The sequence below is a fragment of the Antedon mediterranea genome, chromosome 2 (assembly GCF_964355755.1).
Source record: "Antedon mediterranea chromosome 2, ecAntMedi1.1, whole genome shotgun sequence".
NCBI lineage: Eukaryota > Metazoa > Echinodermata > Crinoidea > Comatulida > Antedonidae > Antedon > Antedon mediterranea.
The window spans coordinates 33,342,887-33,370,795 of NC_092671.1; the positions used below are offsets into that span (position 1 = coordinate 33,342,887).

At 31.6% G+C, this 27,909-nt stretch overlaps 1 protein-coding gene across 2 annotated transcripts in view; it reads right to left on the bottom strand.

The window, feature by feature from the left end:
• LOC140040840 (nuclear receptor subfamily 1 group D member 1-like) overlaps positions 1-27,909 on the bottom strand; it is a 128,533-nt gene that overhangs the window by 64,644 nt on the left and 35,980 nt on the right. Inside the window, exons 1-2 of one of the 2 annotated variants that reach the window (XM_072087082.1) lie at positions 23,839-24,260; positions 4,216-4,304 (exon numbers count right to left, since the gene is read on the bottom strand). In XM_072087082.1, coding sequence (XP_071943183.1) covers positions 4,216-4,304; positions 23,839-23,884 — 135 coding nt within the window. In that variant the 5' untranslated portion in view covers positions 23,885-24,260. Of the gene's footprint in view, positions 1-4,215; positions 4,305-23,838; positions 24,261-27,909 lie in introns of those variants that run through there. The other variant, XM_072087081.1, reaches the window with a different exon arrangement.

Genomic DNA, 27,909 nt, shown 5'->3' on the forward strand with positions numbered 1-27,909 from the left:
TTTGTATAAACCCCAACACGAAGCAATGCGTCCGTGACATTTTCACTGAGTGTCAAATGCCACTGGACTAATCTTCAGAGCCTGGGGGTAAGCTATTAATGCATAATGTAAAACTTTACCATCTCTGCTGCTGCCTTCCCCATAACATATAATATTGACTGTCGTCGTAGGTCGTGACATTTTGAACCCCTACATTCTATATTTTATTATCCTTTCCCTCCCAATCCTCATTTTTCATACTGCCTACATCTCAGCATTCCTTCATATATCTTGTTTGTAAGAATTACAATTTTATTCACATTTTTCACCTTTTGAAATAAATAATTCTGGTTCTCTATTTTCCTTTCTAAAGTTTTATTTTTAGTTTATTTAACACTAATTCCTAGTGTTCAAAGTAGTTTTAAAATAAACATTAAAAAAAAATGTTTGTTTCATTTAAACTATTTTTTTAAAGAACTCTTTGTTATATAACTTTGATACAAGTGCTTTTATAAATAAAAGTTTTTTTTTTAAATTAAAAATCTGCAATTCTACCCTAATCCAATAACCAGGCTTTTCCTTAGTATTCTTCCTATTTACAACATAGATGACAAGCAAGCTATTTTCACTGTACTAAACCACATTACAACCGGTTGTGATAACAGCTCACACAATGCTTTACTTATGTTATTCTTTTGCAAAATTGTTCCATGCAGATTAGAATAAATCCTACATAATCCGAGTCTTAAACAACCCATTTATAAATAATATCATGTTAAAATACCAATGTCATCATGTTTTAAAATCCGGTATTAATGAATAATACATAATCCGGAACAGAAATGAATGTTAAATAGTATTTAATACAGTCTTTGTGTCATTGCCATTATGTGAAAGCCACACAATAGAAAGTTTGTTGAATTGTTTATTTGTAAAAACAAGTTATTATTCACAAAGAATAAACAAACAATATGTAATTACCTCATCCTTTTACAAATAAAAAAGAAAGTTTGTTAAAAAACTTGTGAAAATGTAACTACAAATAACTAATCAACAAATTTGCGAAAATTTTTATACAAGGGTCATTTTTTCTTATAAAAATCTTATTCAATTTCACCATCAAATGTTTATTTTATTTCTTGCCTCCAATAGCAAGATGACAATTGCATTTAGCTTTAAACGCGACTAAAACTGAACCAATTCACTTTTTTTTTTATTTCAGAAGCATTTTCAGCAATCAATATACCAATATCAGTTTCTATCAATGTATATCAATATCTCTCCGTATTCAATATCTATCAATGTCTATAAATATCTGCATTGATTATAGATTGATAACAAGTTTGATTGTATATCACAAGATATAACTTGATCCTCCAATATCTGATCTAATATCAAGGTATCCAAATGCAACAGAGGCATTGATTGGGCGAGCGATGTAGGTTTAAGAAACCAATGTGAATTTGTCGTCAATGTTGTCATAATGATGACATTAATTTCCATCAAAATTTTATATTTTAAATGTCTAAAGCTGTACATGTTTTCCCAAGAAGTTGAGATTTTCTTACACAATTTATTTTATTCCCGAAATTGTTGTGGTATTGTCAAACTTTTGTTTGAATATGAAAACTGTTGTTCATTATACAATATGCACACACCACTTTTTGGACATCTCCATTCAGGGGACACTCCTGTTACAAATGAGGATATTGTTTTTGTAAAAAGAACAAGGGCCATGTATGTTCTAACACTATGGGCAACTCCTCTGTTCAGGGACACCCTATTAAAAGCTTAATTTGTTGGGTCCTGAAGGTGTCCCCTTGGGGAGTTCTCCTGTAGATCAATCTATTGAATAACCTTAGTGGTAAATAATTTGTTTAGGGATTCTTCTAACAGAATAATCATATTATGACTACAAAACAAAAACCAAAACAAAAGCTGTAGTCACTGTGTCTGAAAGCTTACAGTCAAATTGCAATTATGAGTAAATGACACTTGTTCCCATAACCACCGCTTATATTACGACCAAACAAAGTGTATTTTGAAAGGTATTACACAGGTTGAAAGTGTGGTTGCATGTTTATTGACACTCGCAAAAGTATTTAATTTATGCAATACTGCTTTATGAGCATGTTCGGCCATTAAAAAAAAAATTCATAAGCATCCAACAGCAAGAAATTCGCCAAAAACTGGATGGATAAACAATTTTTTTATCATTTATAAAACTTATAGTCTCATTTGAGGCTTAGAGAGTGAAGTTGAAAAAGCTGTGAGCACAGGTCAGGATTGAACCCTGGACCTTGAGATTGGAAGGCAAGTATGTTAACCAGCAAAGTAACAGGTCCACTTTCAATTTATACTCAAGAATTTTACATATGTTTCGTTTAAACCAACTTACCAAACCAACTTGTACCTAAATTTGCGGTACTAGGACATTTTGACGAATGGCCTTTCGTTAACAGACATTTAACCGACAGACATTTTGTCGACCGGACAATTTGCATATAGGACATTTAGCCGACAGGACAATTTGCCGACAAGAAATTCCGCCGAACTTTATCTACACGGTTTATTAAGTCAATGCGCTTTCTATTTAAAATGCATTGATCCGTCACTCAGAAAAATATGGTACGAAATTATAACGTATTTACTCAAATACGCCCGGGCGTTTAATGTTTTAGGAGGCATTTATTCGTTTAGTGTATTATGTTAACATAATCTATATATAATCAGTTCAAAACTCATATTTATAATTAGTGTATTGATTATGACCATAAATATTGTCGGCAAAATATCCTGTCAAAATGTAACCTTGTCGGTCAATTGTCTGTTAGACCCCATTTACACTTACGTTTGGGTCCAGGGCCGGTTGCAAATATTTACCTTTTAGGCCGGCCCCACAGCGTTTACACTAGCGACGCAGATTACTGGTCATAAATAATTTTATCGGAAGTACCATTGCATGCTGGGATACGAAGTACAGTTTGTTTAAATTGTTCTCTCTCGATCGTCAATTCAACTCTCCGCGCGAACCGACCGTTTTATATTTATACTGTATTGTTGTTTTTTGTCCCATTAAAAACAAAATGAACCCCACTGTTTTATATATAATATGGCTGTATTTTATGTATATGCGAAACAAGCGGAGGAATACTTTATTGAAAGAAGATGTCTGAAAATAAATTTAACTATATAAATGATGAAGAAAACAAATTGTCGCCCGAAAAGGAGGAAGGTATGTACTGAGAATGTCGGATCGTCATAACAACAACCTCATAAAAAGGTCAAACGTTGTTCATGGTTCACTGCGTAAGCCGGCCCAAACGTAAAAGCCGCTCCTGAACTTACCTGGAGAGGTGGCCCAGATCTGCGTCCGGCCCAGGGCCGGCCTAACTTTTTGGAGTATTTACACTTATCAATTGCCGACCTAGGGCCGACCCAGGGCCGGCCTAAATCGTAAGTGTAAATGGGGTCTTTGAAAAATGTCCCATCGGTCAAGTTTCTGTCGGTCAATTGTCTGTTGACAAAGTGGTTTTCGACAAAATGTCCTGTCAGCCAAATGTCTTGTCAGTAAAATGCCCTGTCGACAAAATGTCCGGTCGGTGAATAGTCTGTCGGCCAGTAGTCTGTCGGCAAAGTGGCATTCGGCAAAACGTCCTGTCACCAAGTTTGCAAACCCATACCTAATTATTAGGCAAACACTTTATCATAAGCCAGGGCTTGGCTACAGGTTTATTGATTTGACATCCTGTCTTATGGATTAAGAAGTAGACAACAACCTGCCTACAATGATTTTACTCATAACTATAATGATAATGAACCACGAAGCACAACATATATCTAAAGTGTTTGTTGATTCCTTTTCTGCTATGCTAGCTGGGCAAATGTCAGAGCACAGTGGGTAACATGAACTAAAGCAACAATCTAACAATTTTATCTGAACACACAGATTGTCATCCAGTTCTATTTGTGGGTCGAAAGTCACAAGCCTACCATCTAACACAGTTGACATCTGATAACGAAGGTGGCTTATAGCCATTATCACACTGTATTTGAATACATTAATAGTTTTAGTTCAATACATAGATCGTTAACAACACTATTTGTGTGTCATTAGACCACCCTCTAACATTTACGACTTATCATGTTGAGTGTGTCTTATCTTATAAATTATACACTGATTTCTCTCAATATGGTTTCTATGAACCGAAGAATGTATAATGTAATAATGCGTACCTTGCAGCCCTCACATGAATGGATTCCATAGTGGTAGCCAGTGGAGGTGTCTCCACATACCATGCACTTAATCAGTTCATTCAACTCATCTGAAAAGAAACATGAAAAGTAACACATTATTTATTTGAATAAGCTGTATTTGCACGATTTTTTCGCAATAGGAATTTTTGTCTTTTCAGTTGGCTGTTTTTTTCATGTATAAATTTTACATTAGAAACCTCCGAGTTGTATCAGAGGTACAGACAAGTTTTATAGGATTTAACATGGAGGTAAAGAGATAAGGTAAAGATGACTTAATAAATAGTATGGCCACCTTCTACATTACAAAGATTAAATTTTTCCCCATGAAATATGAATATATACCTGATACCGTACCAGACTTTAAAAACTGAAAACTCATCAAAAATAGACCTTTATTGAGGTCTCAAGTTTAAATTTTACCATTAAAACACTTTCAGAATACTAGAAATTTTTGAAAACCAGACATATTAGGCCAGCCTAATGTCCAATTGGGAGAGTTGAGTTGTATTTCAATATCTTTTAATGAATACTATGGAAGGAAAAAGGCCAATGCCATTTTATCAAAATAAATTTCATGAAATACATACAAGACTATGAATAGGAAAAATATATCTCACTAATGAAATAATTTCCTAAATAATAAACATGTTTATATTAATATACATAACACATCCATACTGTATCTTATAAATTTAGCTAGCAAAATCGTGGCGTATGATTTTGACTTATAGACACTTTCAAACTAATCTTTACTTGGAAAATTAAAAATATACAAATGTGGCAAACATCTTCAATATCAGTGATCACACTTATCAGAAGCTAAGTACATGATGCATGACTATTGCTATGGCAACCATTCATCTATCTCTTATTGATGATACAGACAGAAGAAAGTAGACATTGAGGAATTATCAAAAATAGAGCAAATCTTCCAAAAATCTCTACATTATAGCCACATTTCTTCAGTAGCTTCTCTAGGTTTTATCAACATTTATATTCACATTCCATATTAATTTTGTTTTCCTTCAATTTTAAGCACATTAAGCTATTTGTGATTATTTTCATTTAACAAAGAAATACTTCAATTTCAATACTTCAAGAAAATTCACACCTAGATGTGATTATTTGTGATTATTTTCAGTTCAGAAAGGAATACTTTTATTTTGAAAGCTAAGAATACAAATATTTTGGAATCTTAATTAATTTCTAGTATTTCAATGCATGTCAAATAAATTATTAAGTCTATTTATAAATTTCAATTGACTAATTAGAATAAAATGTTGATTGGAGGAAACCATTGCTATACATATAGAAAATTTAAATTCATTAATTAGAATACAATTTATCGATTGTTCTGTAAAATAGCAATGGTTTCCTGATTATAAATTAGAATTGGAGGAAACCATTGCTATTAAATAAAGAACATTTATATTTTTTTAGTAATATCTTAGATGGTAAATCTACATTCTTGACATTTAAAACAAAAATTCTATATTCGTTTAGTAAAAACCAGATGAAAAATTACTATGAACCATTGTTATTGTTCCAATGTTATATGTAAAAATAAATTCATTCACAATTCACTACTTGAATAATGATGCTTGTCTAATCAAGCTATTACAATTTTCCTAAAGATGATAAACTAAGACACCAGTTGAATCAATGTTAAAGAATTCATCAATTATTCAGCAATTTTCAACGACGAAACTATTATGTCAACATTACTAAAATCAATTCTTTTGTGTATAAATGGTCATGAAAATATCAGACGTCTGAGTGTCTGGATCGAAACAGTCTAGTGTTATCATTTCAAAAGGTTTGCTTCGTTTAAAGTGTGAACTTATAGTGCAAACCAATTGATGGACATTTAGTATGCTTTTTATGTTTGTAGGTTAGGTTATCATTATGGTTAATACTACTGGTTTAAGTTTTTCTTAAAGGTTTAGTTCAAATCATAAATTTGTTACTTTAATTATTATAAATATTTGGAAAAATGCATTTAAACATAACACCACCTTACCAACAACTAAATGTATATCTGTATAATAATAATAATGTTGTATGATTTAAAATTTCTTTGCATATATGCAGAATGTAAATAATAAAAAAAGCATGTTATATATCATTGAGTTGCATCCAAGTGGCCGGAAACCAAGCTTTAGAAAAAAATATGCCAACACACAAAAAAATCAGCCATATTTTTTTTAATCCTTAGGCCTATGTGATCATGTTTGAAATTGCCATTAAATAAATTCAGAACAATATGTTGACATTGTTGATAAGGGTGATCTCCTACTACTTTATCATTAAAGCCTATAACTTAAAACTGTTAAAAAAATCACCTCAATTGCCTTTTAAACCCAAAGATGTTTTTAAAAAACGAGCAATGATCACAAATAACCAATTAAATCATGGTATAATACATGAGAATAATAATCTATACAGTGGATCAATTTCTCAGAAGTGTTTTAATTCTTGTTGCTAACACTTAAAACCTGGATAATGATGTAATGTCAACAGCAAATAAAAACGCACACAATATCTGACCTACTCGCAACAGACTGCTTGATGCCGTGACTATGACGTGAGCAACTTTCATAGGATTTCAACAGTTTACATTAAAGTAATCTATAGCTTCTAAGAATAGTATGTTGTTTAAATAGAATTTTTTCTTTAGTTTTAAAATCCAATAGACCTAAGATAATCTAAAGTAAATCACTGTAGAAATATAATATATTTCATAATGTGAATGTTTCTAGATTAATCGCAATCTCTAAGAACCATTTTCTTGAATGTTTTAAACATGCAATAGTATACAAATAATGAATGTATATGAGTATGATGGTACAAATAATTTCATTTGGTAAAAGATGAAATTCTATTTTCAGAAGGTCCAAGTGAAAATAGAATTTCATGTTTCACAGAATGAAATTATTTATACTATTGCACAAATATAAAAACATTCAATATTTGTTTTATATAACATCTAAATAAATTCTTGTAATTGCCAATGTTCTGATCTTCTTGTTATATTTCTACGATCTATCCAGTGTCGTCTGTCAAACTTCAATGACAAGGGCAGAATCGGGGAGGTTCCACTTATGGTGCGCATTCCTTGTTTTGACAGCTAAAATGAAATTAGGAACTACTTTTGGTACCGTATATTTCGGTGTATAAGTCGCACTTTTGACACGCAAATTTGACCTCTAAATTAAGGGTGCGTCTTATACACCGAACATAAATGCCTCACCACACAGATTGTACATAGGCCTAGCCTAGGCCTATCGTCACCTCGTTTGCTAGGCCTGAGTAGGCTAGGCCTAGCTAAAGTAACTAACTAACGTAACGGCAACCTGCTTCTGCCTAGTTTTCAAGGCATTTTAGCATGATGTTATACTAAAAATATGATGAAAAGATTTGTTCATTATGGCGATAAAATTTAATTTGTAAACGTTTACGTACGATTGGAATAGTATTTATTTATACAGTAGTTATACGCACGATCGCCGTACCCCCAGCGCAAGCCCTTCTTGGCGGCCACATGGTGTACGGTATTCGACTAGTATATTCTCCAGGTGATTATAGCATGGACCTAGCGTATACACTTCTTAGATACATGGATACTAATTGAATACGATTGTCCGTGAAAACGTCCGCCCTCTCGAAATGATCGAGCGAGGCTAGCACACATGTACGTGTATACACACATGGTCATGCACTCGATGTTGCGGCTGTTGAGGCTGGGCGCGGCCGAGCCTAGGTAAGAAAAAACCTAAATAAAGGACGCCGTTGCAGATATAACAAAATATATTATTACAATAATATTGATTACAATTTAAAAAAACATTGTTTTGATGAAATATAAGGTGCGTCTTATACACCGACGATATAAAAAATACCGATATTTTACTCTCAGTTAGGGGGTGCGTCTTATACACAGGTGCGACTTATACACCGAAATATACGGTACCTATTTTTGACAGACTATATTCTACTTTAGTGCTTTTCCTTCCTTAGAAAATCCTGGATATTCTTCTGAATGATGGACCTCTATTCATTTTTATCATGTATACATGTCTGTATCCTTTTTCTGTTCTAAGTTGGTCACCAGTTTCCATCACACCATGTACAGTTTGTAGCAAACTGTGGGTTTCTCTTATTATTAATGCAATTTCTGGTACTTAATTATGTCTTGTTACACCTAGTAGTTAGTGAACTGTCCATCTCATTCACATGGTTCTTGGCTATTTTCTCAATCCCTGTCAAGTTGTAGCTGTAGTTCAGATATTTCTGGGGCATTCTCTATTTGTATTTACCTTGTTGGTTTCATGTGAGGGCGTGCCTAGTAATGCTGTGTTTCGGTTTCCTCAGTGTATGATAAGTCCCCTCTAACTCTTTCCTGGTCAATGTATATTTAAGTAAAAATAATTTAAAACATGTGTATAAAACACTGTAATGCTATTGTCCAAATCAAACTTAAACCAGGTCTTGGTGGGGACAATTGTTCATTTGCAGTACAGACATGTGATGTTAAAAGTTATTCTTATAGTTAAACAGGTTTTATGCATTCATCATAACACTAGTAATTTACCCTACACTGAGTCAATTTGTACATCAAATATCAAGTAATATGTATATATTTCCTGAGCACTTTATATATTAAAACATAATCACATATTTTATATATTTCACTTCAGCATACTACCAAAAATAAATCTTCCTGTATATGAAAAATTTCTCTCAAATCTTGTAATCATTCTGAAACTGTAATAGGTGTCAGTGAACCAGTAAATCTTGTCATTGATGGATATGAAAACTGAACATTATGTTTGATTTAAATTCAACACTGGTACATCATAATGTCACCATGATTAATAGTATAAACAAACATATTCACACAGGTTGATATTGGGGATTAACAAAACACATAGGTTTATTGTACACACACAAATATAAAAGCATGTCCACACAGGCATTGTTTGGCAACTTGTGGTAGAAAGATAAAATGTGTGTACAAATTTGTAATAATTTGACACCATCCTCTTGCCAGTATGTGCCATACTTCCTGCATTTTTCTGAATTGCACTGTATGCTAAGGTTGGTTTTCCATGTAGACCTCAAGATCTAGTGTATGTAAGGACACTGGTCATGGTGTTCACAGAAGGCATAACATTAAACAAGGCCAACAGCCATTAAGTCGCGTGCTACAATGCATAGTGATACCGGACCGACAGACAGACCGACCGTCAGACATAGTGAACTATAGAGTCGCGACTAAAAAGGCATAATTTTTGAACTTTTTCATAAAAAACGTGCGCAAATTATCCATTTCGACGTGCTCGTATGAAGTAATTTTAAGTCGAAATTGTTTAAAAGTTGGTAAAATTATTAGAAAAGGCTGCAAAAACATAAATCACGCGAAAAAAGTATGTATTTAACGCTACGTGCGCACCGCTATTTGGTTTTTGACCTACAGTATGTTAAATACGAGAAAATTGTTAAATCGCGCGTAAATCATGTTGCGCAACTCTAACGTCATTCACAATAGGAGGTGCACAATTTCACGTAAATGCCCACATGTTGACATCAAAACAGTTCAAAAAGTACAGAAAAGCAATAAAACGCATAGTGATACCAGACCGACAGAGACAGACCGACCGACCGACATAGTGAACTATAGAGTCGCGTGCACGCGACTAAAAATGTATGTGTAAACACCACTCATAAAATAGATATGATATACCATTAAAAACCAACCTATAGAATAATATTTTATATTACATTTTTTTTAAACCAAAAGGAAAGAAAAATTTAAATAACATCGATCCATTCAATTTGTAACAGTAGGTATGATATTAATAAAATAATAACTGCTTTTTGTGTTGAATGAAAATAATGTTTGAAATATTTAACATTGCTTGATTGACCCTTCAACAGTTGAATGGTCAATTTGAAAGATTCAATGGTTAAATGGTCAATCTTTCAACTCTTTAATATTTTCACATTTAACTCATAAACATTATCTATTTAGGCTACTAGAGATCATTCATCAAACTACTTCAGAAATTGATCAAGATCAGAACTGGTCATCAGTATTAAAGTGTTCAGACAGGAAGCAAATCATTGATAAGATAAAAATAAACTGAATGAATTCTAATATAACATGGCCATAATTGATTGTTTTTTAGGGCTGGCTGGTTCAGCTAGCTTCAGATTTATTAAATCAATGTGAACATTAATCATGACTGGTTCTTTCATCAAGTTATAAAGCTGGACAGGAAGCATTTGATGAAAGAAAAATAGGACACTATAATGTGAATATTAAACTAGCTTAAAAGTGCACAGTATAAGAAATACAGTGGGTTGGCATGATCTGTGTGTATTAAATCATTCATCAAATGACTTTCAACATTAATCACAGCCATTCTGTTCTGGTTCAACGCTTGGCAGGAAATGCATAAAGTGCCTAAATCAACTACCCTTAAATGTATCATATTTTTCATATAGGCCAAAAATAATTTCAAATTGTAATGTCTTTATACATGCCTCCATCCATATATATTGTGGCAAAGTGAAAAGTGAATCAGGGGTGTAGGGGCTGTAGGGTTGTGCACTCCCCATTTGGAAACTGAAATGAAATTATGAATAACAATGTGGATTACCCTACATAGGAAAGCAGTCTACTGCCTGGGAAAAACCCATTAGAAAAAACCCGCTTGGGAAATTAAACACTGCTTAGGAAAAACCTTTTATTTGATATGTGATGAATAAATGTATTCATATTCAATGTAATTGTGCTGTGCAGAGGTGGGCAGAAACTTACAACTTCACCTTCTTCCACCTAAATGTTAAGGCCTAATTTCAATACAGCATTAAGTAAATAAACCTTGGATAATTGTTTTATTCTTTGCTCCCCCTTAATTTTGACGCCCACTTCTTCAGCTCTACATCCCTGACACCAGTTTATTTACACCGCTTCTTCACATGATATATTTTATCCTTATTATAGACAAGTAATATAGTGTTACTATGTATCATATTATGTGACACCTGTATTATATTAAAGGGTTACGTTTGCTATGATACATATGTGACACCGTAATATAGAATTTGTCCATGATACAAATTATACAGTATCGAGAATTGGCTAATACAATATTCATAGTCATATGTTGTACATCATTTCTCATGAAATCAACAGACACATCTATGGTAATTTCCATCAACACCATACTCATCTATTTATGATCGATAAGTTTGAATTGTCAAATACTTGTCAAAAATTTCACATAGTATGATCAGTAATATTCATTTGAAATGTTTTTTTTTAAATACTACATCATTGTATTGTATTTTTCCATGACAATTATTTTCTCTTATCACTTCTTTATACTCAGTGACCGCTTCAGTGTCCTCCCACGTGGCTCAGAGGACTCCACCATGATCAGCGCATCCCGAAACAATCCCCTATCAGCAATCTTTTTTAACACAGTATACAAAGTTCTTTGTAGTGCATTAGTACACTGCAGGACCATCAACTTTAGGTGATCAGTATACATAATATGGCACAATAAGGTTTTAGAACACATGCCTTATTTTTCTTTTCTCTTACAAACAGTTTTCAAAAAGTCCATCTATAATTGCTGGTTGTGATCATCCCAATCTAAAAAACAATTTTTAACCACAATGCCAGGCCTCGAATTTGGGGATTTTAGGGGCAAGGCCATTTGGCCTCCGGTTTTCATTGATTTGAGGGGCACCAAGGCCAAATGGGAGGGCACCAAGGCCATTTGTTTTAAATCGAAGGGGCACCAAGGCCAAAATTAAAAAATATTTTAATAACTAGGCCAAAATTTAAAAATAGCTTGTTTCCGGTTGAGCGCCCGGGTGGAATTTTTTTCAAAAAAAAAAATTATACCCGCAAACATTTTTGGGGGAATTTCCCCTATTCATCAGATTGCGTAGTAGTAGTAGGAGAGGACTGTCTACATCTTTTTGTATTTCATTATATATAAATATTACGTGTATTTACGATCCATATAAATAATAATTATTAAGGTACGATGTTTAGCGTTCACAGTTGTTTCGTTTAGTTTCAAACAATGCGATCAAAAAAAGGCATGTGAAGCCAGGCCCAACGGGTAAAGACCCTAACAACAGCAAGCACTTAGCAGCACTAAGGCGCAGCGGACGGAGAACACAGGTTACAAAAACAATTTGTTTGTAGGCCTTAACTACAACTATTCATACACAGAGTGTTAACCACGGTAAAAATCAAGCCAATGACATTATGTTGTAGAATATAAATTATTGTTATTTTCCGAGTTTCGAATTCTGAAGCTTTTTTGTTAGTATAATCCATATTCATAAGAATTCAAAACACGGACGGACGGACGCCGACCCCTCTCTCTCTGTTTAGCCTTCTGCACGTGTATTGTGGACTATACCATTTCCTTGAGTTCGGTAAAAACGCGTTTGTTAATTTAGTGTACGACGTCGTTAAACAAGATTTTTCGATGATCTGTCGGCTGGATTATTGAGGTGGGTGCGATAAAATAGAAATATAATATACTTCCAACGGTCTTCGGGTTGAGGTACCGGTTTAACTTTAGTACTAAAAGTTGACACCCCTAATTTTACACGTATAATGGAATGGACTACACCATGCAGGAACGCACATGGTATTTTCATATCAGAGGGTGCGTGTACGTCAAAAGGAATTGTTTTTCCAACGACCGATCCTTCGTACTCACACGTACGACGACGACGTCGTGTGAAATTTCTTATCAGAGGGTGCGTGTGCGTCAAATGGAATTGTTTTCCCAATGTATTGAATCGCGTGTGTTTGTTGATCGGATCGGCGGCGGGAGGATAGGCTGGCTAGGACAAGGAGTGCATGTAATTTTTTTTTCAACGAAGGCGGCTAGCTCGATTATTGAGGCGGGGGTGGTGCGACTTTAATACTTTCAGTGACCTCCGATCGAGGAACGTTTTTAGCTTTATTATTAAAAGTGTACACCCCTGTATTTTAATGTACTATCTATACCATTATTTACCACGCACGGCGGCCGGGACGTTATTGTTTTGGTTATATAAATATGTTCGATGTTTTCTCTAAATGCGTTTAGGGAAATCCCCTTGCAACGAAGACAGGCGATAGTTTTGCGTCTCGTCCGATATTCTTGACATTATTTTCTATCTACTTCAGTGGTTTTTATTGTGGTAAAACTCGGGAAGGGCACTCACGGCCAACGCAAAAAAAAGGGCAGGCCAGTAGTGGCCGTGGGTGCTATTAATTTTCGAGGGCATTGAGGCCAACTGGGAGGGCACCGACGGCACTGGCCGCGGTAAAATTCGAGGCCTGCAATGCAATCATGGACTTAGTTTGACCCCATCTCAGAAGGTCACTGAATGGTGTAAACATTTGATTATTCTCCATGGATAATGAACATTACACACAAAAAAAACACAAATTACCAACAAATGAGCAATTGGTTTATAATGTGAGTAAAATTTAGACTGCAACAATGCTTATGAATAAAATACCAAGAATAATGTTCTTTGATGATTTCTTTTATTGGTAACATTGGTCTCAATTGATAACCTACTGCTTGTTAGAGATTTCTTTTATTGGTAACATTGGTCTCAATTGATAACCTACTGCTTGTTAGAGATTTATTTTATTGGTAACATTGGTCTCAATTGATAACCTACTGCTTGTTTGAGATTTCTTTTATTGGTAACACTGGTCTCAATTGATAACCTACTGCTTGTTATCTTTAAATAGTTGGTACTATAAACCCCTCTTTTGGGACACTCCTATTTAGGGACACTCCTATTTAGGGACACTCCTACTTAGGGACACTCCTACTTAGGAACACTCCTATTTAGGGACACTCCTATTTAGGGACACTCCTATTTAGGGACACTCCAATTTAGGGACACTCCAATTTAGGGACACTCCTATTTAGGGACACTCCTATTTAGGGACACTCCTATTTAGGGACACTCCTATTTAGGGACACTCCTATTTAGGGACACTCCTATTTAGGGACACTCCTATTTAGGGACACTCCTATTTAGGGACACTCCTATTTAGGGACACTCCTATTTAGGGACACTCCTATTTAGGGACACTCCTATTTAGGGAACACCACTATTAAAGTATCCTTCGTTTTGTAATAAGGGTTCTACTGTATGTAGAAAATTTCAAATATAATTGATTTTATATAAAAAAAATAGAATCCTATAAACATATGATGGTAAGATAAAATAATAATAACAGACATATATGTATACGAAATGTTCTATCAATCATACATATTACCATTATGTAGCCATTAGCCTCTTCTGTTATGATTTTGTGTAAATAAATCATATCTGATGAGCTGTGTGATTGATAGTTACTATTGATTCATCATTACAACTAATGACCACCATTAAAATAACAAACAATTAAGACTACTGTTTAAGAAAAGGCAATTAATATTGTACCCTCATCACTTAAGATGCATTATGAAATTCTAAGTAAAGTAAATACCGATATTCAAGCGTTCCCCCAGTCTCACTAATAGATGCCCTGCAACCAAATAGTAAGCCTAGTAACTGAAATTACCCTCTTTAATGAGTTAACAACCTGCAGGGCATTCTGGACCAGATGTAGTTATAAGGCTTGCAGTGATTACAGCCAATATTACTTCTTTACATTGAAAATAATCTTCTGTTATTAAGACAATGAATTAGAATCCATCGATGACAACGATGCAACAAGGATATCGACTGGGATTTCAATGGTCACAAATAAGTTCAATATGTTTCTAATGCGCCTACTTAAATGCACGTGGAAATGAGCAAAGGGTCTTACAGTTAGCGAGAAACGTGTACAATACGTTTTAATAAACTAAGCCTTAGGGATAACCAGTTGAGTAGGTTAATTTCATTACTGTTCTGTGTATACAACATATAGTATGTTTCTTGTTTGAAACCCACACACATAACATGATATGATTGGCTACTCAAATTTTAATTCTTGGATATATAGTTTCTTTTAAATTAAGGTTTGTAATATAGAAACAATTTATATATATTTGTCATTTAAACTGAGTGAAGAATACATATCTCCTCCAAATTACCAGTTCAACTATCTCAAGTTATGTTTGGTTTTGGTATGCTTGTATTAAAACTAACATTGTATTTTTCTTTGAATAGGCCATTTAATGCAACATAAATACATATAAATAAAATATAAATCAAAAATTTGAACTAACAAACTATCATTATAAAGTAAATTATTGACCTAAAAAAACTGAAATCAAATGGGAAAAATAGTCAACAAGAATTGTCTGCATACCTGGTTTCTTGTTAAATTTATCAATTTATTTTGTATTTTATAAGCAAAATAATTATTTTTTTATGTTTTTTTTTCCTGAAAAAGTGGAAAACTTTATTGAAACTACAAAATGACTTATTTCAAAGTTTGATTTTATTCTTCCTTATCTTTCATTATTTTTGTTCAGGGTTTTCTTTCTTCAAAATTTTATTAAAACTTCAAAATTGTTAATTCAATGTTTCATATATTTTTTTGGGTGAAAATACATATTTAAGATAATATGACTGAAAAAAAATTATGTAACAGAAGACCTATTAAATGTCAGGATTCCTTTGGGTAAATAAACAACTGTGACATTACAATTATTAAGTATATTTCAGGTAATATGAAGACAGCAAGATTATGTCACTTGTAACTGCATTTGTAAAACCTGAACTGTAAACACTTGTCATATGTATAAAGTATATTGTATATTGCATAATAACAATGTCAAATCAATTTCTCTAACACTTGACTATGTCTAAACATAGGGCATGCCCACTAACGACATCAGGGGACAATGATAAAATGCTGTCTTAACACAGTAGTAAAATACGCAACAGATCAATGTGAACAAGATTCCCACGTGACTACTCAGCCCGAGGAGTCTACATGTGCAACATCAGGTTCTGTGTTTTCACTAACTGCATACAAGTAACAATCTTTTTGCTGAAGAAAAGTTTTTTCCTATAATGATTTTTAAGAGCAAATTGAAGTTTAAACTTTCTATATTTTAAAATCATACCAATTACAAAAAAAACAGATTTTTACAGATTACATTTTTCCACACAAGAAGCACAAATCGTCATAAAGCTAGACTAGTTAGGTCTAGTTACCATTACTAGACTAATGGTTCCTAGTTTAAAAAGCACAATTCAGGAACATTTCAAACCCTCGAACCACGAAACAAGCTTAATTCTTTAAACACATAAAATATATAGATATATTCCTATTACAATTTAGACAGGTGTGGACAGGAAGAGGGGGAGGGGAGGGGAGATGTAGATAGGTGCGTCCAGGAAGAGGGGATGTGCCAACAGTTGATATTATTATTAAAAAAACAAATCCCCTCTAAAAGTTTAACTATAATTGTAATCTTCTAAAATGTTGACTTTTCGAATATAAAATTACATAGGTTGTTTAAAGCATTAAAGATAAAATATTAACCTAACTTATTTCCCTGTTTGTGATAATAAATTTCTAACAGGTATATCAAATTAAAGTATAGATATAAATCTTTCATGATCACATTTTTATTTTACCTGCAAGCCTAAAAACTCATCTAATAGAAAAGATAAGAAGGAAAAATGATTTTACAGGAAATAATATTTTAGAATAACATAGTTTGAGCCTTGTCAAAAAAGATAAGATCATATTAATTACTGTATATAACTTCATGTACAATTACTGTTTCTTTATAAATAATAGTTTATATATACAGTATTCATTACAACAACAAAAATGTTCAGGGGGACAATACATATTAATATAATAAAATATAATTTTTAGCATGGTTTAATTTTATTTTCAGACAGTTGACCTTTAGATCAGTGGGAGTTACATAAAGTAATTAAAAGTAATGAAACCTAAATATTTATTCATATCAAAAATTACATATCTTTTTGATATACAGTATTATTAATTTAATTCTGATTGGCATTTTATGACACAAAATAGAAAGATATATATAAATTCAGATTCATTTACTCATATGTGCAGTGTGATAAATTCCATTTTGTAATAACTTTGTGGAAATTGTTTTTGGTAGAAAGTTGTAAAGAAGTCCAAAACAATAAATACAATCACTATCAATCAAACCTTTTTATATTATCTATTTAATTAATTTATCTATCTAATTTCATTATCAACAAATTTCATATACTTTTAGTATATAATTAAATTAGGAAAGAATGAATAATCATTTACATATAGTTTTTGAAATATGATATTTAAAAAAAACATGAGAATAACTCTCTACATAAAAGACTTTATGAAACTATATACACATTTAAGATACTTGCTATTGGATGTGTATGGAGGGTAAACATTGTTATCTTTTGTTATGCAAATGAATGTTTCTAATAATAAAAATAATAATATTATTATATGAATATTTTTATTCAAATAAAATATTGCATAACAAAAAAACAAAATAAAATTGGAACAACAAAATATAAATTTTTAGAACTTACAAGATTTCCTAACCCAATGTCGTGTGCATTCTCATGTGTTCCTCACATTTATTAAAAAACATTTGATATATTAATTTAGAAATATATAGGTTTTAACAATAAATAAAACTCTGAGTTTGAAAATCAATCTGTTTTATGTCTCTTTTTGAAACTAGACACTCTCAATATAAAGATGAGAATACATGAAGGAACATTCTGAACGACCTTGGTGTAATCAATAAATGAGTCAAATTTTATAAGTAGTGAATTTTTTATGTAAGGCGATATGCAGCAACAATATAATTTGAATACCTGATATAGATGCTAATAAAAAATGAAAGGAGAGAATGGTCTAGAATAGTTTGTTCAAGGAGAACAGTAAATGTATTATAAATATAGATACAGATACATTGGTATTTAGTATAATTGTTCTAATAATAATTTAATAATGTAGCTCGTCCAAGAATATTGATTATGGGGCGTAGATGGTGAGCATGTAGATGAATTTATTATGTGTACCGGATGGAAATAAATAATGAAAGGAGAGAATGGTCTAGAATAGTTTGTTCAAGGAGAACAGTAAATGTATTATAAACATAGATACAGATACATTGGAAAGTAGCTCGTCCAAGAATATTCTTTATTGTGCGTAGATGGTGCGCATGTAGAGGAAATTATTATGCGTACCGGATGGTAATAAAGAAAGAAAGAGAATAGTAGTATTCAAGGAGAGAGTAAATGTGTATAAACATAGATACATTGATATTATAGTATAACTGCTCAATAACATAATAGCACAACAATGTAACATCCAATAAAATTGATTATTATGGTGCATAGCCGGTGCGCATGTAGATGAATTTATTACATTACGCAGAAATGAAGAAATACCTGAAACAAAGGAGAAAGGGATTGATGATGACTTTGTTATATACTGTATCTGTATTTTTTTTAAACAATTATTCCTATTTTGTGATAGACAATAAGATAAACCTAGTCATCAGCGCTAGCTTGGTGGTCTAGCTGTACGAATGGCATGTTTAGTGATTTGGAAGTCTTTGGTTTGAATCTGATGATGTTCTTGTTAAACAAATGTATCAGTTTACTGTGATTATTCTTTTATTTTGCTACCGATTTGGATTATGAAACTGGACAAGAGATATTTAAATAAAACTTGCCATTAGCACAAGCTCAGTGGTCTATAGGTATGGACACCACATTAGCACTATGCAGGCTATAGGTTCAAATTTATTCATAAGTCTGGGAAGTCAAGAACATTAATGAACGGAATACTTTAATGGATTGAAAAATAATTATCAAACATTATTTATTTGTATACTGGTACCATACTATACAGACCATGAAGTTAAATTTAGATTTTGGAAAATGTTGTAAGTTTTAGATTAAGGATATAAAATGGACAATACAAGTCAGGAATGCTTTAGAAGGTTCCACTGAACATATAATGTCAGATAAACTAATATTAATCTGCAAGTTCATCATCAGAGCTATTTTAGTTTTATAAGAAAATCTAATGCTTGACTTAATTTGAACCTACTATCTCAATATTTGAAAGCAATCATCTAACATCCAAAGTTGTAGTACATTTACTAAACCGGAAAATCTCTATAAAGCCAACATAAAAGTTGGATAATGTTAATTTCCTGAAAACATGTTTTTACCAAGTTATTTGGCATTAAAGGACACTTAGGAAACTTTGTGGTGAACCTGGTAAAGGTGTTCCAATATGTTTTAGGTCACCGGTTTAATTCTCTCAAACATTCCAAGAATCAACTTTTAACTTTAATTCAACATCACTTTCTAATACTCTATAAATATGGAACATCATTAGTAAACTTAAAATTTAAAAATAAAATAATTTTAAAAACTGTTTTGTTTGCCGAATATGCCATTTTAATGTCACATAATAGTTATTCAGTTTGATAAAAACAAAAATAATAAAATTACTTTTTTTAAAGTGAAATCATTATTTTTTTTTGTTTTTTCCCTATGAGAATGAATAACTTCATTAAAACTGTAAAAGGGTCTATTCGAAGTCTGATTTTATAAAACATTTTTTTTTCATGAATGACATCTTTAATAGTTTAGTTTTTTTCATGATGAAAACATTTTTGCTGAACCTTGGCCGCTGTTCTTGGAAAATTAAATTGGTCATTAAATGGTATGCGGGCAACAAATATATAGCATAACAATACATATTGATATTGAGAAGTATTATACTACATAGATTATGGATTAGTTCTTATGGGCCTGTTTCTGCTGCATAAAAAATAACCGGTTAAAATCGGTGTGAATAAATTAAAATCGGTGTGAATAAATTAACTCCATTAATTAAAGGGAAAGGGATTTGTTGAAGAATTAGGCTAGATAAAAATTATCCTAGGCGATCGGGCGCTGCATGACCCTCCCCATGTTATTGAAGGAGCCATGAGAATTAATTTTATTAGCGATGGTAAGTAGGCTTTACAAAAAAACAAAACTTGTAGACCTGGAGACAACATTTTATTATTTTAACATGTTGGAGATGTTCGACGATATACACACGTATGTACTCACGAAGTCGATGTAAACAAACAGCCAACTTACTACTTCCGTCTGAGTGTATTGAATTTTGGGTAATGATGACGTTTTGCTCGACGACCACCCATAGATTTAACCGGTTATTTCGGAGCACAAATTGAGCAGAAACGCGGTCTTGTTATTGTTATCTATTTTTAATCTATTTCAAAATAACCGGTTAAATTGGGTAATTATGCAGCAGAAACAGACCCTATGAGACCTATTTCTTTTGAGCAAATACATGTATGGTATATGAACAATGAGGCCCTGTTGAAGTACTTGGACACTTCAGCCCAGCATGGTCAAGTCTGTCTATACACTTATGATTTGGGCAGGTAAATATAAACACAGCAAATGCTTTGGGCAAGTTTTAGACCACCTTGCGAGGTGTTTAAAATGAGTTTGGCCGGCAGTAAAATTAGCCAATGACTTCGAAAATGAAGTAAAACGTATAAATACGGTTGACATAAATAACAGTAGAACCAGTGAAAACCCATATAAAAGGGACACATTCTTATGTTAGGTATCGAAGGTGTCCCCTTAATAGGGGTTTACTGTATTCATGGGACACTAGAAACATAAAACCAGAAACTGGACGATCACAAAAGCGCTTTACTATAGACCTACAAGGTCATATCGTGTACCACAAGAGATGCGCCAGTAAGTAATAAATGTTTGTGAATAACAAGATCTGAATTCCAGCTGAGTTCCTAACCAGTAATAAACTTTTATGTATAATGACAAGGTTACTGTACACTTTGGCGGGACACTGCACACTGGTTCAACTTTTGAGTGGCATTATCGCAGCTTCTATAATCACATCCATCAGACATCCATTACATGCTTCTAAATGCCATGAACATAAAATTGCATTACAATAAAAATGATAATGTATATAAACATGTACTTTTAATGACAACTTGTATATGAGTGTTAATAGGTGTACTTTTTTCCAGATTCTTCAAAATGATTAAATATATCTAGGGGAAAAAAGAATGTTTTTGGAATAATCAGTTTCTTAATATCGGGAATATTTAGTGAACCTTTACTACAATACTGGAGTAGAGTGGAGTTGTGGCCTGGTGGTTATGATGCTTGGCTGCCAATCCAAGGGTCCTGGGTTCAAGTCCTGTCATATGTCAGGATTTTTTCTAATGACAATTTACAACTCCACTCCCAAAGACTTTGTTTATGTAGAGCATTGTGTGTATATGTTTGTCTTGTGAACGGATTGCCACCTTTAAGAAGGATAGTGATTGAATTTGCTTATGGTTATCCTTGGCAATTTGCCTAAATATATAAAATAAAATAAATAAATAAATAAAAATACTTATTAAGAGAAGGTGTCCCATTAATAGGGATTTTATAATGTTCTCCAGCTTGTTCTGAAGTTTGGGAGGAGTGTTCATGACAAATTTAGTGATATTATCCCCAATACCCGTGCTGAAGCGACAGGTAGATCTCTCAGAAACGCAAACAAAATATCCCAAATTAAATGTAGAACAGAGAGATTTAAGAAGTCCACACTCCCATTCCTGATTAACAATGACCTTATAGTGTAATAATATATATATGAAATTCATAATTTTGATAGATAGGCCTACGGATGATTTATAATTTTACTCACAGTTTGTAATTGTATATTCTTTATTTTTTTAAATGCATTTATGTATATATATATATTTGTTTATATTAGATGTTTATGTAAATTTTACTCGTTTTTTGATATATTTTTTATGTTAATGTTACTGGACGCAATTCAGTTTTGTACTGCCATGTCCTTGTTTTAATAAACCAGAATAACTAAATAAATATTATACCAGGTATATCCTTACTAGCTCCTTATTTTATATCAGGATACAGTCACCCCATTAATGTGGATACCTTCAGGATCTAACAAAGTTTCCACTTGATAGGAATGTCGCCTGAATAAGAGTTGGTCACATAGGTGTGTCCTCAGAAGGGATGTTCCAAAGGAGGGTATCTACTGGAACTTCTTATATACAGACAGGGGAAGAACCAGTCGATAAAAAGGGTAGCCTATATACATATGGTAGATCGCCTCCTGTGGGACAATGGACAACCCTATTAATTACGAGGACACTTTCATGTGAAAGAGGAAATACCTCTGACCAACACTCTGGAGAGATCCCTATAAGGAGACACGTTGCTGGGTGCTGAAGGTCTCCCCTTATTACAGGTTCTACCATACTATTATAGTATATTACTGTATTTTATAACAAGTATTTCTTTGATCTTTTGAGGTCAGGATCTTCTTACACATTTTTATTATAATCATAGCAGTTTTTGAGTACTTCCTGTTTGTGGATAAACTTTTAAATCTGCCATTTTCAACCAGGGGATTAAATACCATCTCAATTCTGTTGACAGATTTCAATAAGCTGTAAATAGTATCATGACTACAGTACCAACAAGAATGTAATATACAAGATATTTTAGGTACTGGATTAATCTCCATTTAAAGACCACTGGGAGTTCAGTCTCTGATAATAATAACTCTATTTTGCAAATTTCATGCAGGAAAAAATTGTGCAATCAATTGTAAAACATGACATTTTAACAAAGGGTTCACTTGTTCTTTTGAAAAAATGTTGTTAACATTTAATTAAAAGTATTAAATTGATTTTTTGTTTTAAATCAATATTATTTAATTAAATTTAATAATTTAAAAAAAATACATAACATATTTTGGACGCTTTAATATATTAGTTAATCATTTTTTTTATACAAACTTAATTAAATATAGTTTATTTTAAAAACTGTTTATAAATATATGACTATACAAAAATGTTTCTGTTTACAAAATTTAATTACAAACACTAACAATAATTGTATTAATTAGTAAATGGAAAATACCATCATTAAATTAGATCATTTATTTAAATATGAATGAGAAATGGGTATGAAGTTACCAGGCAGATTTTTAGTTATTACAAACTGGTCCATACAATAGTTTACCTTGAATGATTATGATCTATAAAACCTGTTATCCTTACATTCTCATAAAATAAATTATAAAAAAAATGCTAATTGATTGAATTTAAATTATTCAAGAAATACATAATAAACATATAAACCTTCTATTCATATGTCTTAATATAAAAGTATAGTTGAATATTGATATTATCACAATTTGACATATATATATGTTATATTGGCAATATTCAAATAAATGTAGGTCAAATGTACATTTAAAACCACCTTATTAATTCAAATTGTGATAATAAATGCTCCATAAAAAGAAATAATTTGTTTCGTATATGTAATACAACCTAAATAACAATGAAACCGCTGTAATAAGCATGTTTTTTTAATAGGAGTAATTATAAAATAGGGATTAATCCAATTGCTATTCATGAGGCAGATATATTATACCTGGAGTTAAACAAAAGTGTCCCACCCTATAAGCACCATGTTCAACAGAGAGTGAAATCTTAAACAAATCATCTAAAGTTCACTGACCTGGTCTTCCCATACATCCAAAATCGCATAAAGAATCCACAAACATCGGGTACAATATGACAAGAGCTACAACAGCTTATTATCACCAAGACCTCGCATGTATTCCTTCCAATCGACAACCGTAGCAACAAGCAGCAAAGAAAATGACACAAAAGACTATACTTGTACAGTCGCCATTCTTTCTCTGAACTCACTCAAACAGTCCACAAGAGTCTAGACTTCTACGCACTCGCAAAACGTTCCTCTTATCATATTAGCCCAATTGCATACATTAACCTAGAAAACTGACCTAATTGCATGTCTTCTTACAGCTAACACTACTCTCAGATTACGTTCTTAAGGGAAAACACATGCCACTTCAGCTTGCCTGGTCAATAAAAACTTCTACAACAATTGTGGACATATAGTGTACTGGTTTTATTTTTTTCTCTTCCTTTCATGTATGAATATTTATTTATTTTTTTAAAGAATAATTCACAATCATTAGAATTGCCATCTGTTTCTTATGTTATTATTTCCTATGGTAACAGATTGATTGATATTAGGCATTCATTTCTTTAATTGACATAAGCAAAATCTGGAGAAAAAAACTGGGACTGTTGTGTCACCTACAGAACATGTTATAAAAATAATTTATCATTCAATCAAATTTTAGAAATCCTAATTAAAGCATCTGTGATTATATTGATATTCTAGTTAAGTAATATTATTTAAAACAAACCCAATAACACCACAGGTGACATAATTGCATTAATATCAGAGTCTATGAATACTATCTCTATGATAGGATTTAAGATACAATTTCTTTTAAATTAAATCTGATTACTTTAATTAGAATTAATTATTATCTATTATATCATCAATCATTTATTCATTCAATTGTTACTATGTATCTCTTTAATCTCTTTAATCTCTTTAATCTCTTTAATAAAAATATACTTTATCACATTATGAAAATAGACATATAAATTATACAATTGTTTTCCAATAAAAACAATCACTAATGTTAAGTAAAATTTAAAATTGGAAAATATTTACAATATTATTACAAAAAACATAAAAAGATCGAAATATAAAAGAATAAAACATTTAAAAATAAAGAACGAAATACATTATTCTGCCAGAACAATTAAAACATTTAATATATATATTCTTTACTGCAAAGAGTACACATATCTTTAAAGCTGTGTCTTATTATCAAACTTTATGTTACAAAAAAATGTGATGTACCCATATATGGACATGATGATGTCATATCACTACCATTTTTTAGGATATCACACTTTTTTGGTCAAACTAGTTTAATAGTGTAGACAGAGCATTCAGATTGTCACCAAATAAGTAACAATCTGAATCTTTAATATGTGTTAAAAACAGGATTTCCCAGGGATCACACTTTCTGTAATAACTATTAAGGTATTTAAATAATAAATGTTCTTATTAAGTAATATTGTTATATATAGTTTTAGTTTAAATAAAGTCAAAATCTTAAAGCTCTATCTACACTATCAAACTTTATGTGACAAAACATGTGATGTGCCTATATATAGACATGATGATATAATATCACTACCATATTTGGGCATATCACTACCATACAGTATTTGGGTACATCACACTTTTTTGTCAAACAAGTTCGATAGTGTAGACAAAGCTTTAACCAAAAATAGTTAGGAACGAAAATGGGCTAGGTTGACCAAACATGGTAGAAATTGGGTTATTTAAGCATGGGTCATGAAAGATGGATGTAGGTAATGTCATTTGCAGATAGCTACTGGCTGCTAGAGAGTATCACCACACACATTGTGACATCATGAATAGGAAACCATATGAAGGAAATAGATGGAGAAATATATAAAAAGAACAAGAATGTTTATATGAATAGAGAAAATCTAGAATGATAGACATAATAGTAAAATGTTAGACAGATATCATGAGGTAACTAGTAGATGCTCTTACCGCAATAACCTTTAATTCATTTTTCATGCAACAGAAAAACAAACTTGCCCTCAACTATGTCATAGGTACATGAGTGAATGACATGAATTCACATTCAAAAGCAAATAACAGAAAAAATATGTAAAAATAGAATATATTTTACAAAAAAATGTTGGCAATAGTAAAAAGTTAGAAAAAGAAATAAATGAATGACCAAACCACCCTCTCACTTTAAAATTGATTTAAATCTTTTACTAAGAATGCCTAGAAATGAAACTAGAAAAAAGATAAATATATAATAAATAAAAATTGTGATAAATAAAAAATAAAAATTAAAAAAAAAATAATTAAATAAATAAATGAGAAAATATTTTAAAGGAATATAACATATATTTTAAAAACTACTGGATATTGAACAAGTAACTGACAAAAAGTAATTCACAAAAGTAAGATTCAAGTTTCTTGGAGAAAAAACTTAAGGTACAAACAAAACTATGATAACTATTGTAATATTCTACCTCAAAATTTGTTTACGACAAGAAAGACCTTATGGTCAACGTTGCTTACATAACTGGTACAGATGCTTATTGACCATAATGACCCTTAAACATACAGAAAACTTAATATCAATGACCAACTTTAATCAATACAATTCTTTTATAGCCCTTCCCTTGTTTTGACTTGAATAAGTCTGCAATAATTCTCTTACGTCTACAAATAAAGGATGATTTTCATAATTTTGAATCCTATGGATATAAATAAATATTTTGATTAAACAAAACAAAGTAAAGACAATGAAATTTAAATTTACTGTATTTCAATAAATACTGAAATTAATGAAACAAAACCAAGAAAAATATTACAAAAACAATGAAATATTACTTTAATTAATATTTTAGCAAACAAAACAGTGTTTTTATTGTAATGATTGATTAAAACTGCTATATTGAGACAATCTAAAATTACATTTTATTGCAAAAAAAAAATCAGAAAAGAAACTTAAGAAAATTACATTAAAAAAAGCTGAAAAGTTTATCATTAAAATGTAGAACGCTGTGCATCAGGGCCCGAGTAAAGACAGGCGCTACATATCAAAAAAGTTATACGAGCAAAGCAAAAAGATTGTGTTATTTAATAATTTTAGTCAGCAACAGACATTTACATTTTATTTTTACACAGAAGTAGAACTGAATACAAACTAGTAAATTCACTGAAACATTTACGAGCAAATTTGATGTTAACAGAATAACACATTTCAAGTTATTATTTGTCAGGCGATGATACTATCTTTAATCCAGTTAATAAGTCTTGAGCACCTTTCAAAAGAGTTCACCTATTTCTTTTCTCCTTGCGTTCTACATCACCACAAAAAATTCACATTAAATTTCATATACAGTACATCATGACAGTATCTATTCATAAGGGATCATAACTATTCTACTGCAGTTACTGCAGTTTCAATTCATAATAAATTTCAAATAAAATTATATGTAACAACAGTATATATGTGTTCATTAGAGATCACCGCACATTATTATACTGCAGTTACTGCAGTAAGTATATTTTTCACTTCATTGACATGTGATTATATTTTGTTTCAATGTAGAAGTTTGAGAGTCACTTTATTTTAGTAAATTTTATGACATGACAGTATGGGATAATGGCAATATTGCAATTACTGTAATAACTATATTTTTTTTACTAAAATAATGTATGCTTATAATTTGTTTATATGTATATATAAGTTTCAGTCAATAACAATATATAATATGCACTGCAGTAACTATTATTATACTTATAACAAATAAATATATATTTTCATATTGCACATTATAGTAAAACAAGATTGAAAATATTATTAGTGAATATAAATGGCATTTAGTGATTGAAAATGATATTGTCATAAATGGTTTTTAAATCTATCTTTATTAATTTATTTTGCAAAATGAGCTGTCTCAAAGCAGAACTCTTTTATATATACACTTGTTCTACGTTTATTTCTTTGTCATTAATTTTAACCTGGTAGTAGTTGTCATCTACGGTAATCTAGCTAGCGATAATACGAGCAAATACTCCCAGACGAACCAGTAAACAAGACGCAAGATGTAGGACATGTCAAACTAAAACTCCACT